Source organism: Cyanistes caeruleus, chromosome 1, assembly GCF_971803275.1.
Source record: "Cyanistes caeruleus chromosome 1, bCyaCae1.hap1.1, whole genome shotgun sequence".
Lineage (NCBI taxonomy): Eukaryota > Metazoa > Chordata > Aves > Passeriformes > Paridae > Cyanistes > Cyanistes caeruleus.
In genome coordinates this window covers 25,537,992-25,553,778 of record NC_141701.1, presented here as the reverse complement: position 1 = coordinate 25,553,778, position 15,787 = coordinate 25,537,992, and the positions used below count along the sequence as shown (strand labels likewise).

The 15,787-nt window shown below is 41.1% G+C and overlaps 1 protein-coding gene across 10 annotated transcripts in view; it reads right to left on the bottom strand.

Annotated features, from left to right (window-relative positions):
* Window positions 1-15,787, bottom strand: part of PIP4P2 (phosphatidylinositol-4,5-bisphosphate 4-phosphatase 2) — a 41,454-nt gene that overhangs the window by 8,680 nt on the left and 16,987 nt on the right. Inside the window, exons 1-5 of one of the 10 annotated variants that reach the window (XM_086883069.1) lie at window positions 14,910-15,094; window positions 12,164-12,318; window positions 8,852-9,000; window positions 7,345-7,451; window positions 5,511-5,634 (exon numbers count right to left, since the gene is read on the bottom strand). In XM_086883069.1, coding sequence (XP_086739195.1) covers window positions 5,511-5,634; window positions 7,345-7,451; window positions 8,852-9,000; window positions 12,164-12,227 — 444 coding nt within the window. In that variant the 5' untranslated portion in view covers window positions 12,228-12,318; window positions 14,910-15,094. Of the gene's footprint in view, window positions 1-5,510; window positions 5,635-7,344; window positions 7,452-8,851; window positions 9,001-12,163; window positions 12,319-12,829; window positions 13,423-14,173; window positions 14,712-14,909; window positions 15,222-15,787 lie in introns of those variants that run through there. The other 9 variants (XM_086883092.1, XM_086883109.1, XM_086883060.1 and 6 more) reach the window with 9 other exon arrangements.

The following is a 15,787-nucleotide window of genomic DNA, read 5'->3' as shown; positions in this document are numbered from 1 at the left end:
AAAGGAAAAGGTTGAAAAGCAACCTGAGAAAATGGTTGTTGCACTTAATGTTAAATGTCACTATGAAAATATTTTGCTTCTCAGTCTTTGACTTGTTTCTTGTTTTCTCCTATAAATGGGATGCCCTTTTGTCAGTGGCAACGTCAGACTGGGATTTCTATGTGAACATTTCCCATGACTTGCCTTAATATTACAAAATTTTCTTGATGTAATGTGGTTGCATCCACTGGCGTAGTATGGGCAACATTATAATATTAATATGTTTTCTTCTCTTACTTAAAGACTAGGAATATGCCCTGAATCAAAATAAGTGTATTTTCTTTGGCACAATTACAGACAGAAGTATTTTCCAATCTTTTCCCAAGCCTTGCATCACTTGTGAAAGCTAAGTTTGGGTACACAGAAAGATGTGTTAAAGAATATTTTAGAAAGTAAATATCATGGTTTTACATCAAAGAAATAGACAACACTAGTGGCTACTTTACATTACTGTTAAAAAGATGATATGTAAAATTGTACATGGTAGGGTCACCACCTTCCATGCTCAGACTAAAACCTATGTGGGAAACATTGGAAAAAAAGCCTCAGTGAAAGCAATGCCTAGAACTAACTCAAGCAGGAGATAACACAGTGATATACTCACTTAAAAACAGCAAGTTCTGTTAAATTTCATTCTGTGATAACAGTATTAAACAAGCATTCTAAACATGTTTGCCCTGATGAAGGGAATAAGGCTCTCTTTCTTCTCCCTGTGAGCAGTTATTTTGTAACTGCAGTTCTCTTCCCTTGCCCTTCTCGTTGGAGGTTAGCTGGGAGTTTTCTTGGCGATGCAAAAGTCACACAAAGTTAAAAGCAGGGGAAGAAGCCACAGTGCAGATCTCCAGTGCCTCTATTAGTCCCTGCCTTATCTCTGTGAGAAATCTGAAGCTCTCCTAGTGAAGTGAACAGTGTTTTGAAACTGCTACAACCTCAAATCAAAACCGGAGCCCATCATCATGGAAAACAGCACCAACCTACAGCAAGCACCATTTAAATGCTCAGAAGAAATTTATGATTTTATGAGCAAAGAAAGATATGTCTTCTCATGCCTTCCCAGTATGAAGAGATTTTGCTGTGAGCAAAGTTTCAAACTGTGGTATTTATTGAGAATCTTTCCACCTCTTGAACACCTCCCTCACTTTTATTTACTTAGGGATAAATCCCCATTAAAAAGAAAACCATCTTTTATTTTCTTTTTCTGAAGTATCCATTTACAAATTTACAGAACAACTATGTAACTGGTATTATTTATTTACAAAACTTGACCAAACGGATTTAGCAGAGTTCTATTTTATTCCTTAATAAAACTTCTCTAATACTCCCCACCCAAGCAAAGCTTTTTAAGAGCATTAATTCTACTTCCACATTCCTGGCAGAGGAGGAAGTATTTTTCTGCACCCTTTTCAAAAACCTACTCAATTTCCCTTAATTCTACACAGTGAAAGTGGGGTAAAATGCAATTGTCAGTACTGGGGATAGAGAAAGGCCTCACCAGAGAAGTTATTTCAGCTTTTTAAAGTGCAATTCCAGAAATAAAAGGAAGTCTAATTCCAGGACCTATATTTTACCTAACTGCAATTCAATTTATATATGCCAGTTTTTATTCTATATCACAATGTAGGCAACTCCATTTCCTTAGTTACTCATTAATGATCTTTCCAGGATTTTAAGATTTCTAATTATTAGCCCAAATTATTAATGGCTACAAACTCAAATGCATTTGGGTTGTAAATATTGATGGAAAAAGGAGTCAGCAATAATCTGTTTTCATTGAGACTTACCTGGAAATAAAAGAAGCAGTAACTGCTATGATGCCTTTTACACAGACCAGAAGGATTTGTAGAAAAAGAGCAAAACTGTGATGAGACTTTCAAAGTGCAAGAACTCAACTCATGTTACCACAGTGGGGAAAGGTTATGTTCATGTTCATTCTAAATCATGCTTAAGCTGGCATTTTTTACCCATACTCCAGAGTGTTTTAAAGTACTTAATATTAATTCTTGTTGTTAAGAAGCTACAGTTACATAAAATTTAGTTCTCTGCTGAGAATACAATGATATTTTTAATTGGAGCAATATAACATACAGCCTAAATCCCTGGTTAGATGCACTGAAACATAGGTGAAGAGATGAGGAAATCAGAGCTTGTCAATATTTCTACTGTGGACAAAACCAGACATCCATCAAAGGAATGACTAGAAGAATAGTCAAACATTCTCCTTCGAAGCCTAAAATAGCTCTCAGTGCATTCAACACAAGACAGTGGAAAAAGAAAAAAAAGCCCAGAACAGAACAAAAAAAGGCATATGTACATAAATACATACACAGTCCTACATACACATAAAATCATATAAGTAATTATCATATTTGATTAGTTTAAAAAAAAAAAAAAAATGGGAAAAGCACAGTGCTCAGCCTACAGCCTGTGACTTCAATGGCTTGCTCCTGGCTTCTTGTCCCTGATGTCCCTTCAAAAACAGGACAGTAGCAGGAAGATGGCAGAGAGGGGGAGGATGCAGGGACAGCCCTCTCTTGCCCTCATTTCCAAAGGTAACTCAGCCTCTGACAGCCACAGACCACTGCAGGCAGATGTCCCTCAGAGAGGAGTAGCAGGGAATGACTTACTGCTGTCTAAATCAGTAACTTCACAGCCCAAGTCCAAAAGCTGTCAAAACAGCCTGAACCAGATCCAACACAGTTAAACCCTCATCCTGTCCTCCTATTCTATCCCTTTTATCCACTTGTGAAGTCCAAACCTGCCAGAAACAGTAGAAAACTTAACACAGAAAGAACTCCTATCAGGTTACCAAACGAAAAAAAAAAAAATCTGATGAACAAGATTTGAAGTATCAATAGTTTGGCTACAATTTCACTTCAGTACCAAGTCATTCTTCCAGCTAAGACAGAGAAACTTTCAGGCACTCTATAGCAAAGAGTGTGCACGTCAAAATTTGTAAAAAGTACTTCCCCCATGTGCAGAGGCAAACTAAACACAGGCCCCATAGTTATGTCTGCAAATGGAAAAAAATAAAAAAACTTGGAAAGACAGGGAACAAGCTGATACTCTTAAAAGAACACAGAACATGACAATTTGACTTTTCCATCCAAGTGATTCTAGCTTTGCTTGTCTATTTTATTTATTTTTTAACTGCCAAGTAAAGTAAAAGGGATTGCCTACTGAGTTGCTGAGAGATGCATCTAGCACTATGTATTTTCTTCACACCATGGAGATATCAAATGGCATAAATACTAACTCAGAAACTGAGCTTCCAGGCTGGGTAAAACACTTTTTTGTAGCTTCTCTGCTAATATTCAAATCCAAGGAATTTCCTGATTTTTCTTAACTAAAAAAATTTATTTTCAGAATTTCAGACTTAATTACAGAAAAAAGTGGAAGCAAAAGACTGGCGGGAAAGCTGTGTAAAATGAGGAAAAAACGGGTTTGTTTCTTGATAACTCAGCATAAAAAAATAGCCAGCTTCTAATTTCTAATGGTTCAGAGAGTTTCTTCTCAACATATCATGACGTGACAAATAGGTCTTATCCTGGCAGACAGGAATAAGCAGTTCCCTAAAGTAACCAGAAGATATTAAGTCACATGCACAAATCCCAAATAAGAAAACTTAGCCTTTTAAAGCATAGTCTAGTAGTTATGGGCAAAACCAGACTTTATGGGTTTGGTTTTTTCCCCTTACATTCACCTGAAGTAGCCCACAGTGTAAACTACAAAGTTAATTGGACTGCCTTATATAAAGTTAATAGGGGCTCAAGACAAGTAAAACACCCATGCCTGTGAACGTCTCTAAAGACAGGCTGAAAAGGCAAACAGAAACACACTTCAGCTACCTTCAGTTTCACACTACTGTTCTTCAGCAAGGGTTATAAGAATTGATGTAATTTTTAATATATATGCAGAATTAGTAGATAGAGTATTTCTTGAGCATCTCTCTAATTGCTTTCCAGTTAGCACATTACTTGTAAATTCCTCATCATATTCCTATTTCTCTTCAGAAAAAAAAACCATCACCTACTATAATAAAGACATTACAGCACACCTGTCCTGGATTCAGCTGAGAGTATTAATTTTCTTAATAGCTGGTACAGTGCTCTCTTTTGGATTCAGTAACAATGTTGGTAACAAGCTAAGGTTTCAGCTGTTGCTAAGCAGTGTTTACCCTAAGTCAAGGACTTTTCAGTTTCCCATGCTCTGCCAGCAAAGAGGTGCACAAGAAGCTGAGAGAGCACTGCCAAGACAGCTGAGCTGGCCAAAGGGATATTCCATACCATAGAACATCATGTTTAGTACACAAACTGGAGGGAGAACTTGGCTGGGAGATGCTGATCACTGCTGGGGCACTGGCTGGGTCAGCAGGTGGTGAGCAATTGTGTTGAACACCACTTAACTTCTCTTGGGTTTTCTTCCTCTCTCTCTTTTTGTTACTATCATTATTTATCTCAACCCACAAGTTTTACCTTTTTCCCAGTTCTCCTCCCCACCAGGGCAGGTGGGCTGGGTGGTGTTTGCAGTGAGTGAGCAGCTGTGTGGTACTTTAGCTGCTGGCTGGGGTTAAGCCATGAAAGCGGCTCACTGATCCATAAATCTGAAGTAAAGACTTGAAGGCACAAGCCTATTCCATTACAGAGCCTATCACAAGCCAACCCTTCTCTCTCTGCTGGTACAAGCCAACGTGGAGTGGCATCCCCTAAGCTTCCTTTTTCCTTGCACAACATACACTTGAGTATTCTCTGATCTTTATGTTATTTTATAATCCTTTGTTTCAGGAAAATACCACCTCTCTCGTTACTGTTTTCTTTAACTGTACCCCTTACCTAGTCATTTCTTACAACTCAAATCTGAGAGATTCAATCACTGCTGGATTATGAAGCCAAAGCTAGTTTACTTGTGCAATGAAATCAAAACTGAAGCATGGCAGCACCTTGTCCATTTAGAAGGCTAAAGAGAGTTCAACAGCAGAAGAGCATTTGTGCATCCTTCCACTTCAAAAAAGGACTTCAAAATCAACTGTCAACTTTCGCATATAAACCAAACCTCCAGATCTCCAACAACCGACTGCTATGTCAATGGCAAGTGCCATAACCAACAGCTTCCAGGGCTCATACAGCAATGATGGAACTGATCTCTTGGCCACTGCAGAACACAGCCACCACTGCAAAGATAAACAGAACCTGGAAGACCAACTTCATCTTCCAGCACTGTCCACTCTCACATCACGAAACAGTAAGACAGACTTTGGGCTTTATCTACCCACGTACAGAATGACTGCTAAAAGTTTTCTTGAAACACATATAAAAATAACCAAATACAGACCATACATCCATAATAATGAGTACAGAAGTTTTAGTTCCTCAGTGATGCCAGAGAGTGAGGCAATACACTCTTAAAACTGCTTACAACAAACAGCTTGGGGATAGCACAGTGAGGCGAGAAGGAGAATCTGATGTTTTACTTACAAGGAATGTATTTCCACAGTGCCCACACACCACTCTAGTTCCATCTGATTGAACTGGCAAGGCAGGTTGAGCTGGCTGCTCTTCTGGAATCAGCATTACTGGACCAAGAGTAATGATGCGTCTACTGCGTTAAGAACATTACAAACACATGTGATTAAGCTAGCAAAAGAGAAGGACGATGCATTCAAGCAATTAGCTCAGTCACTACCAAATATTATTACACTTTTAAACTATAATCTACTTGTTAAACAGCTGATGCACCCAGTTTTGGTTGCTCTCCAAAGTGTTTTCAGTTTTAAAAATATTCTCTTTCCCTATAAGATCAGCCATACAATCCTAAACCCTATAGAGATCAAAGACTTGCAAGCATATGACAGACACGCTCCTCAGAAAAGTGAAAACTTCATACCCAGGCTGAGCAAGCCTGAGAATTGAAATGTACATACCCATGTGAAACACGTTGAAATAATAAGGATCTTCCATAACCTGGCTCTCCTTCCCACACCACTGACAACCATGTCAATATAAAAAGCATATCCATACTTGCACAGTAAAAATTCCATTCAAATTGAGTAAACTAAAAAGGAAATCCACTCTAGGTTGACTTAATGAAATCAATTTACTTTAAAATATTTGCTTTTATGTTCAATGTGTTTTCAGTTTAATTACACAATTTGTCAGTCCAAAATGACTGTACCCAAATTAGCCAACTCAGAATGAGAATGAGACTTCTTAGAATGAAAAAAAGCGAAGGGGAAAATTAAAACAATATTTAATTTGCATTGCATCTTTTCCATCTACAACCAAAATTGTATTCTGAATGGCTTTCCTTCAATCTGGAGTGTTCCATTTAGGACATACTCCAAACTCTCTCCTCCAAAGTACACTACACCAATTTTTCTCAATTTCTAGCAAGACAAATACATAGTCTATCTTAGGAAAACTGCTTAGATGTAGCCTTTTGAGATTATTTTAATGAAATTGATGAATTTCTGATTTAGCTTAGTTACCAATATGATATTTTATAACTGCATTATCCCATGAACATTTTTGCACTCTGAGAAAATATTTGGAATGTTTTAAAGTCCTACCCAACAGAGCATTAGCAAAAAAGAGTAATTCCCACAAGTATCAAACTATGTTTTAAAACCAGAACAGCCAATAGACTGGTGACTAGGGCACTTGGTGGGGTAGAACTCCACTGCAGACTCAGCCTTCATCTCCTTTTCTCCTGTCAGAGCTGCACCACGTACAATGAAACTCCTCCTACCTCAGTGGAATCTTTAACACCTTAAGCCCAATGGTAGGAACAATCACTATGGCAATCACAATTGCTTCTTTTATAACAAGTGTGTACATTAAAGTTGAAAGCTGAGAGGAGAATGAAAACTCAGCGTAACTAAGAAGGAGACTGAAGCCAAGCTACTACTCCATCTCCTATTTCACTCTGAATCCCTACTCTGAACTTTGCAAAGTGAGTATTCTGTGTGGTTATAATAATTAAGTCCCTAAGAAATTATAAATGTTCAGTCCCAGAAATGAGAAGTGGATTTTCTTCTAGTGTTCTTTACATTACTTTTGACTTATAAAGTAGTTATATAATGGGACACAGATCTGAGACTAAAAGAAGAAACTTTTTTTCCTCTTTAATCTTAAAGAATAGATTCAAAACGGACACTAGCACTACTCGTGTCAGCAGCAATTCAGTAATGCTCTCTAAGTGTCTGTGTAAAGGGACTGAGGTTTGAACTTCTTTTAGTTTTAAATAGTCAACACAAAGTCAACAGCTGCTTTAAAAGAAACCATCTCAAGGCACTCAGTGTTTTATTCTTACCAGTTTGGTCTTGGACAGCCTATTTTCCGAGATGTATCCTTACAGATAAGGAGACAGTTACATTGACATCTAACATATTTCTTCCCTGAAGGAGGGTTTTTGATTGGCTAAACGAAAGAAAAAACAAAGAACCACAACCACCAGAGAACACACATCAGAAGTTATAGCAATTCATTTTTTTCCACATAACAGAATGGCAAAGCAGAACAACCTCAGTGAAAAGTTCTTGCTAATGGAGAAATATACTTCCTCTTACAGGGGAAACTTCAGAGTCAACACAAAATTAGAAATTTTTTCTTTCTTAAGAAGTGAGAATTTCCTTATTAGAACAAGCAAATTCTGCAAACACATGGAACAAAATAATCATATTTTAGCAACGACAATTCAGAGCTTTGGTTCAGCTATTTTTTTTTTTTAAATGTGAGCTTAAATACTGATATAGTAAGAAGAAAAAAAAAAAACAAACAAAAAACAACCACCCAAAATCAGTCAAAACATCAAACAACCCTTCTTGCCTTGTACAATGGCTTTATTCAACAGTGAAAGGATCACAGTCTGCTCCTTGGTCACTAAGAGAGTATGAAGGCACCACGGAACTGTAATCTTATTTAAAACTGTACTGAAATTATCTTTCTCCAACCGGGAGTCAAGTTTCAATGTCCCTTTCATGCAGCAAATCAAAAGGTGCACGATGCTTTGTTTGGCTTGAAACATTATATAATGGACAGGAAAATGACTATCAGTGGCAGGTCCTTTTTTTTTTCCACTTTCTTTTAAGTGGAAAAAAAATTTCCTGCAGTTTTACAGCTTCCTGTTTTCAGAATCTAAAGTTCTTTTCATATAACAAATATATAATAAATCCATATAATAAATCTAATCCAGTGTTTTTCATACAAATGCATGCAGTAGCTGTGGAGCCCTGCAGTATCACATCCCAAAATTAACACTGGCAGGAGGAAAAAAAATAAAAGCAGGAGGTCAAATAGTGAAGATTTGAATTAAGAGGAAAAGAAACAAATAGGTCTCTGATCACTGGAAAAGAACCGAGGACTTAAACATTTCAAAGTTGTTTTATAACTGTCTGTTACAAGCTAACCAAGTGATTGAATAGTATTTCAGTATTTCAGGAGAAAAGCATTCATCCAGGGCGAGGTGTGGGTTGGTTACTTTGTTTCTCCCATTCTTAGAACAACTCAATTCTACACTGCTCTTCATCCCATCAAAACCAATTTTATCCTTCTTTACAGAAGAGTAATTACTTAAATGACATCTTTGCTTTCTGTCCTCCTCAGAAGGAGACATCCTGCACAGCCAGCTCAACCACACAGATTTATTCTAACTGCTCATGACCATCCTCGTGCCAGCAGCCTGGAGCTCGCACGCCAGCCACACTGGCAGTCAGCCGGGCTGGCTCGGCCTCTTCCCAGGGGTGGCAGGCAGGGACCCACCCTGCCCAGGTGAGGACACGAGTCCTACCCCCCACAAAAACGCTAGAAACCCATTTTACCGTAGCTTCATTGCAGACTGTGCATTTAACCACGTGTTGGTGTAGCTTGCCATCCAAATTGATGAGTGACTGGCACACACGGCAGTTTATCACAGGAACACCGCTGGCATCTGGACTTGCAATGGCAGTGTATGGAGGGGGAAGCTCTGCTGCAAGACAAGGAAATCCTGGCTGAAAAACCAGAGGATGCTTCCACCAAGTATCATTTCTAGTAGCCACAGGCTGAAAAACGAAAAAAAACCCCAAACCTTCCAAGCCAGTGTTTAGTATAAACATAAAAAAAACAAGTTTGCTTTCCCCTTCTCCACAACTTCTGTGTACACAAACACCATCCATAGTTGTAGGTAAAGAAAACCAGTAACACAACACAAACACACAGTAAAACACCCCAGAAATCCAGATTCAAAATTAATCTATGCAACTTTATTTCAAGCCAACTTTTTGCAGTCCTTAGAAAATGCTTGAAGAAAAACACTAAAAAACCCCAAGCCTACCACAGATCAGTAGAGACTGGCTTTTGAAGAAAAAGACCCCAGAAAATAAAACAAGACACAGGTAGGAAGAGTCATGAGCAACATTCACAAATATCTAAATAAGACTGAAATACAGACAAAGGTTTATCATATATTAAAAGATACTACAGGTATAAACAAAAAAAAAGTCCTGTTAAGAAAACAGATCTTGGATAGGAAGTGGCATGTAATGCTTTTTTTTTTGTTTGTTTTTTGAGTACATCTTTTTTGAGTACAAGAGGAAATTTATGGTGCCTTGAAGAAAAAACCCTGAAGTTTCAGAGTTTCTGCTTTTAAGGGTTCCAGATATATTTCTTGTCCAGGAGCCAAAGTATCAATTCACAAGAAGGTCTTCAGTCACTTTGGAAAGGCTAACACAAGCAAGGCTTTAAAGGCCTCAGGCCTCCAGGGAAGAGCAGTCTTCAGACGGCAGCTTTGTCAGTCTTGAGTCCACAAAAAAAAAATAACAGGGAGGAAACACTGAAGGTTCTCTGAGGTTTAAGAATCCATGGAATGAAAATAATTCAACACAGCAATCTTTCACAAGCTTATCACCACAGTTCTTTGGTATATAATAGCACTGGCTTTTATTTCATCAAGAAGTTCAGGGCTTTTCAGGTAAGCAAGTACAGAACAGACATATTCAGTAGCTGATATTTAGCTTTTTTAAATACTAGTAGTTTGAAATGCCCTGCAGCCTTGAGCTTTGGCAAGTTTTTCAAAAATTACATCCAAGCAGCTAACAAAATCTTTGGAGAAACAATGAGAGATCAGCCTACTTCCCATACCAACAAAGCAGTATCTGCTGGTGGTGAGGGAAATCACAGGCTACTATCAAAGCTGACAAGCCTGAGTATTAAATTTAAGCCTGTAAGAAAGCACTCATCTCTCCTTCACTCTGTTTTGAAGTGAATGTCATAATCTGGAGGGATATAAGAAACCCTGCCTGCCCTTCAGATCCAAAAGTCATCACACACCTTTGAAGTGCATGTTGAACAGCCATGCTGCTATCTCTCTTTGCTGCTTGGTCTATACATGACCCAGACCTGTGTTTGATTTTAACTCACAGAACCAGCAGGGAAAAGATGGATATCTTGAGAATCTCAAAGCCACATCCAATATCCTTGAATTATTTCAGACGAGAAACAAAAATAACTTATATGCAGCAATATCATTCTGAATTCATGACACTAACTGATGCTCTATTTCTTGAGGAAGTGAACTTTACACCTTCAGCTCTGATAACACTGGTTACAGAAAACAACATCCTTAAGAAATATCAGGTAACAGTACTGCTATTTCTTCTGTGTCTGAGGAAATACATTCTGAAAAAATGCAGCATCCAGAAAAAAAAAATTAAATATCAGTATTTTGCACTACTGTGATAACCTATTTTAAGTAAGGCTGCCACATGCAGGACATGAGACATTACAAGACATTAAAAACCAAACACACACAAGACAAAACCACAACCCACACACTTTGGCAAGTAGAAACAAGCTCAAGCCTACCAGAGCAGTCCAGAAATCTGGTTAGAGACTTAGATGATGGGGATAGCAGTGTCTCAACCACCGTGGCAAAGTCAAGGCTGCAGCAAGGGGGTTTTGGCAGTCAGCAGCCTGCTTAACTGCTCCTGCAGTGAGCAGCTGACACTTTCTGGCAAGGGGAACAGGCAGCCAGAAAACAAAAGGCATGGTCCAAAGACTAAATACCAAACTCTCTGTCAAGACACCTCTACAGTTCACTCCCAGCTTTAAGGTTGCTTTTCTGAAAAGCAACAATTGTTTTACAAAAGTTCTTGACTTTGTCCTCTCCATTTAAAGTGTGGCAGCTCAATTCTGTGAGCTGGGAATAGGGTGGCTATACTAAGGCAAGCAATAATTTTAAGGGTACCAGAAAGTGAAGAGATACACAGCCACCAACATTGCAGCTTTCCATGATCCTGGAATACTTTAAAAATTGACAACCATACTTTCTAGACATTTTTAATTTTCTGTACCCCATTTCCAAGTGATAACTCTTATGAGTTTGAAAGCTGGTTAACCAAGGTGTGTGAGCCCCTATACACAGTGCCAGCCACTTCTTCAGCCTCCTATTGGAGCTGCTTGGCTTCCAGGTAAGCAGCCTCGCTGTTCCTGTCCTGCTGGCTCAGCAAATATCAGATAGCAAGCGAATAATGGCTGCTTTTCAGAGCTGTGCTGCAGCAAATAACATTTGCTATGGAGCAGAAAGCGTGAGGTATCTTGGCACTGCAACCTTCATGCTCACAGAAAACCTGCATTTTGAAGAGCTCCAAAAAACAAACCAGCACCACCAAAATTAAATGTAAAGAAAAGTATATTGGGGGAGGGTAAGGGGGTGTGACATGGTGAAAAGGAAAATCAAGACATTGTCTCAGAGTTAGCTGCTCATTACCCCTTAAGGAAAAGGCTTCAAAGCACATTAGCATACTTTGGTATGATTTTTTTTTTTTTTTTTTTTTGACAGCTTGAATTTCAGGGTAACTATAATATCTAGAATCAGCTCATAAAGGTCTGTCTGTCTGTCATGCTGGACATGACTGTGTGGTCAAGGCAAGCTTCACATACATACCAGGAGACATTTAATGAGATACTGGATTCCCTGCTGCTAACATACCAGTTTACAGCTATATTATCAATTTTTCTTTAGAAAAACCAAACAAACACCAAAAACAACAACAACAAAAAAACCAAACCAAAACAACCAAACCCACCCCCTCCAAAAAAAACCCCAAAACAGTAATTATTATTAGTTCAGCAAGATTAGCAAAGTGCCCTACCATGCAGCACATCTGACTCCCTCTTCACCCCTACAGAACAGCGATGCAATGGAAGATATCCCATTTGCAACCTGAGAAATTCCTTGTGGTGCTTATGCACTTTCCTCCCTTGGTAGTTGAAGGGTGGAAACCACAGAGAACCACTTGCAGCTTACCTGGGTCAAACAGAAATGAGTTTTATTCGATTAAAAAAAAAAAAAAACTCTTTATCATGATCTAAATCATTATTTATCAAGACCTGGGAGGGGGTTGGTAAGGGAAAAAGCTAAGTGATTGATGTCAGAGATAGGTTGTTAAGAACAAAGAAAGCCTGGAAAAAGCCTAAAAAACCTAAAAGAAACAAACAAAAAAACACTGGCTAACCAACCTACCACAGGGAACATAACTGATAGTTTCACCCTTTGACAATGTTGAGAAAAGTTTCTTAAATACTGTGGCCTGCATCCACACTGGAAAGATTTTTGCTTGCTTGCTTCCATCATTAAGAACAAGCACCGAGCCATTAGCAGGATTCAACCATCCATCAGTTTACACAGGGAAGGGTCAGCTGGGTCTCAGCTGCAGCTCAGCAAGGGAAGAGAAGGCTACCTTCAAACCATGGTCTCTCTAATTTAAAGTTCAGCACAATACATTGGGCACAGTAGATAATTACAGGGTTAAACCTACTAATGTACATTCAGGTGGTAGTTTTGACACAAAGGGCTTCTTCCTCCTTCCTCGCCACTCCACGATACTCAGGTGATGTTAATCAAGAAAGCTCTGGAAGCAAACCCAATTTTTCCACAGGAATCCTTCTTCCCGCTAAGTCTAGCTTTGTGCTAGGGAGAGATAAAGACTGCCAGTCAGCTAGAAAGGTGGTTCAGCTTGCATAGATCCTTCCACTAAGGAAAGCCAACAGAGCAAGGGACGTAGAGCTACTGGCCCCATGTCACAGCTCTGCAAAATTCTGTCCCACAGCTATCCTTCTGGAAGTTGTGCCGAGCAGTTCTGAAGTGCTACCTAGTATGTTTGCTCATGGACTGATCAAACACGAGATATTTGACATTCAAGAAAGCTCTATGTTCCTCATTTTTGAGGAGAAGCCACTTATCTCACTCACTCACTTATCTCAAGTCCCACCACAGGTGCCCAACCAGTTATCTCAAGTAACAGATGCCCACTGCAGGCACATGGCTACCAACTGAAATGAGCATTGAGGATCCAGCTCATTTCCAGGTCATGAGTTTTACCCTGTGGTCAAAGAAGAGTCACTAATCTAATGCATTTTCATTACTTTTTACATTTATAAAGACTTTAAAAAAAACCAAACCCAAAACCAGATAGAAACATATGCAAAAATAATGGTTATAGGATAAGGATCACTAAGAATAAAAACATCAAACATCAGAATGTAAACTAAGGTATATATATGGAATTTTTTTTTTACTTAGGCAATAATACCAATAATAAAAAACTGATGGCAAATAAACTCCAAATAAAAAGCCAAAGCATCCAACCTCTGCTGATTTTTAAGCCAATATTCCTTTGTCCAGTTCAAATCAAAGTAAACAGTCACTACCAGCTACAGCCTTAAGTGAAATACATTTTCCTATCAAGACAAGAGGACTAGCTTTCCACAAGTTTAAATATCATTCAAAACAGACAGATGCTCACTCATTCTAGTTACATGCATGAATCTATACAGTCAATATAAATCATTAAGGACCGACCAACACACTGAGACAACAACTACTGAGATAAGAATTGTAATCTTAAATTTTAAAGGGTGCTGCTAGCAAAGCTACTCTAATCTTATTTAGTCTTCATTCCTTCAGCTTTCTCCACACCTCAATTTCTGATCTAAAACGTTTAGCTGAAAAAAAAACCCAAAGGGGGGAAAAAACCCTACTCATGTACTTTGATAGTATTCTGACTTATATTTTCTAAGTAATTTTTTTCCACCTACTAATTAAATAGTCAGGATTGATCAACAACATGATTTTTCCTAAGTATGTACAAGAAAGATAATACCATGTAATTATACCACGACTACAGATCTGTAACCGCAGTATCGGACTTCCTTCAAAAATAAAGCCAAAACCAGCTACGGCCTTGAAATGCGTTTGCAAGGACATCCTGATGGTTTTGGACCTCAACCACCACACCGCACCGAGTCTCCTCGGTATTTCGGCGCGGCTGCCAGGCCAGGCGCTGGCCACACCTGGGCACCCCTGGGCTGTGGCCCGGCGATGGTCACCGGCCAGGGCGAGCCGCCGAGCTCCTGCGCTGCGCCCCTCCCGCGGCTGCTGTGCCCAGCCGAGCCGCTCTCAGCTCCGGATCTTCCACTTAATCCTGCTCCTAATTAATGGGGAAACCCAAGTCCATCAATTACCACGCAAGCTGCGGCATGCGAGCGAGTTATAATAAGCAGACCGGTTCGGGCTTGTTCTGCCCCTGCAAACAATTATTTTAATTTCTTTTATTTTTCCTCCTGAGCCGCTCAGGCCGGAGCGCGGCGGGGAGGGAGCACGGCCTGCGCCGGGCACGGAGCGGCGTTACCTGTTGTTCCCCGCCGGGGCGGGGCGGGGGCTCCCCCGCCGGCGGCCCCCGGCCCGGCCCCGCCGCCCCCGGCCCGGCCGGGGAGCCCCGCACGGCCGCGCCCGGGCGGAGGCGCCGCGGCCCCCGCCACGCACAGCCACAGCCACAGCCACAGCGCCAGGGCCGCCCCCCGCCCGGCACAGCGCCGGGGCGCCGGCGGCCGCCTTACCTCGGGGACTGCTGTCCGGCAGATAGGGCGGCGCGGTCGGGGTGACATTGCCGGAGCCGGGCGCGGAGAGCAGCGGGGAGCGCTCGTCCACCCCCTTGGCGGCCATGGCTGCGGCGCGGAGGGCCCTGCCCGCTGCCGGGCGCGGGGCGGGGAGGCGGCCGGGCCGGCGGCGCCGGGGAAGGGGAAGAGCGCAGAGGAAGGGGCTGGGAATGAATGAGAGCGGGGCGGGGAGGGGGGCCGGCGGGGCGGGGAGCAGGGCCGGCCGGGCGGGGAGGAGGGCCGGCCGGGCGGGGCGGGAGCTAGGCCGGCCGGCCCCCCGGCACGGGGTAGTGAGCGGGGCAGGCCGGGGGCGGTGGCTGTATGAGAATTGTAACAACCTTCTGCTGTAAATTAATTTTTCCCGAGAAAGAGTGCATTTGTTGAGTTGTGTGCGTTCTTTTCTGGTTTTGTTTGTTTTGTTAAGGTTTTTTTAAGCTCTGTGTTTGGATATTGACATCAGTTACCAGGGAAGTGCTATAGTCGGTTTAGCTGGAACCAGTCGCCTTTTCCGGGACTCTGGGGATGCAGATGGACTGAGGCGGCAGTCTCCGAGGTGATAGAGGTGGGAACCTTCAAGGGAACTCTAAACGTGAGGAGATGAATCTGCGTGTTATCAAATCTGCTGCTCAAAGGGAAAGTCTGTCCCCTGGTGCCACTGAGCTCCCAGGACGGAAGGACTAAATTTCCTTCTGCCACTCGGGCACCATCTGGAAGTCTCTGGCAAAGAGGGAAAATAGCCTTCCCTGATTAATTTTTCAGACCATACCGAGATAAAACTGATGTTTGTCCTCCTTGTGTCGTGTCCTTCTGCTGTCCGTCGGTCAGACCGCCAGGCTGCA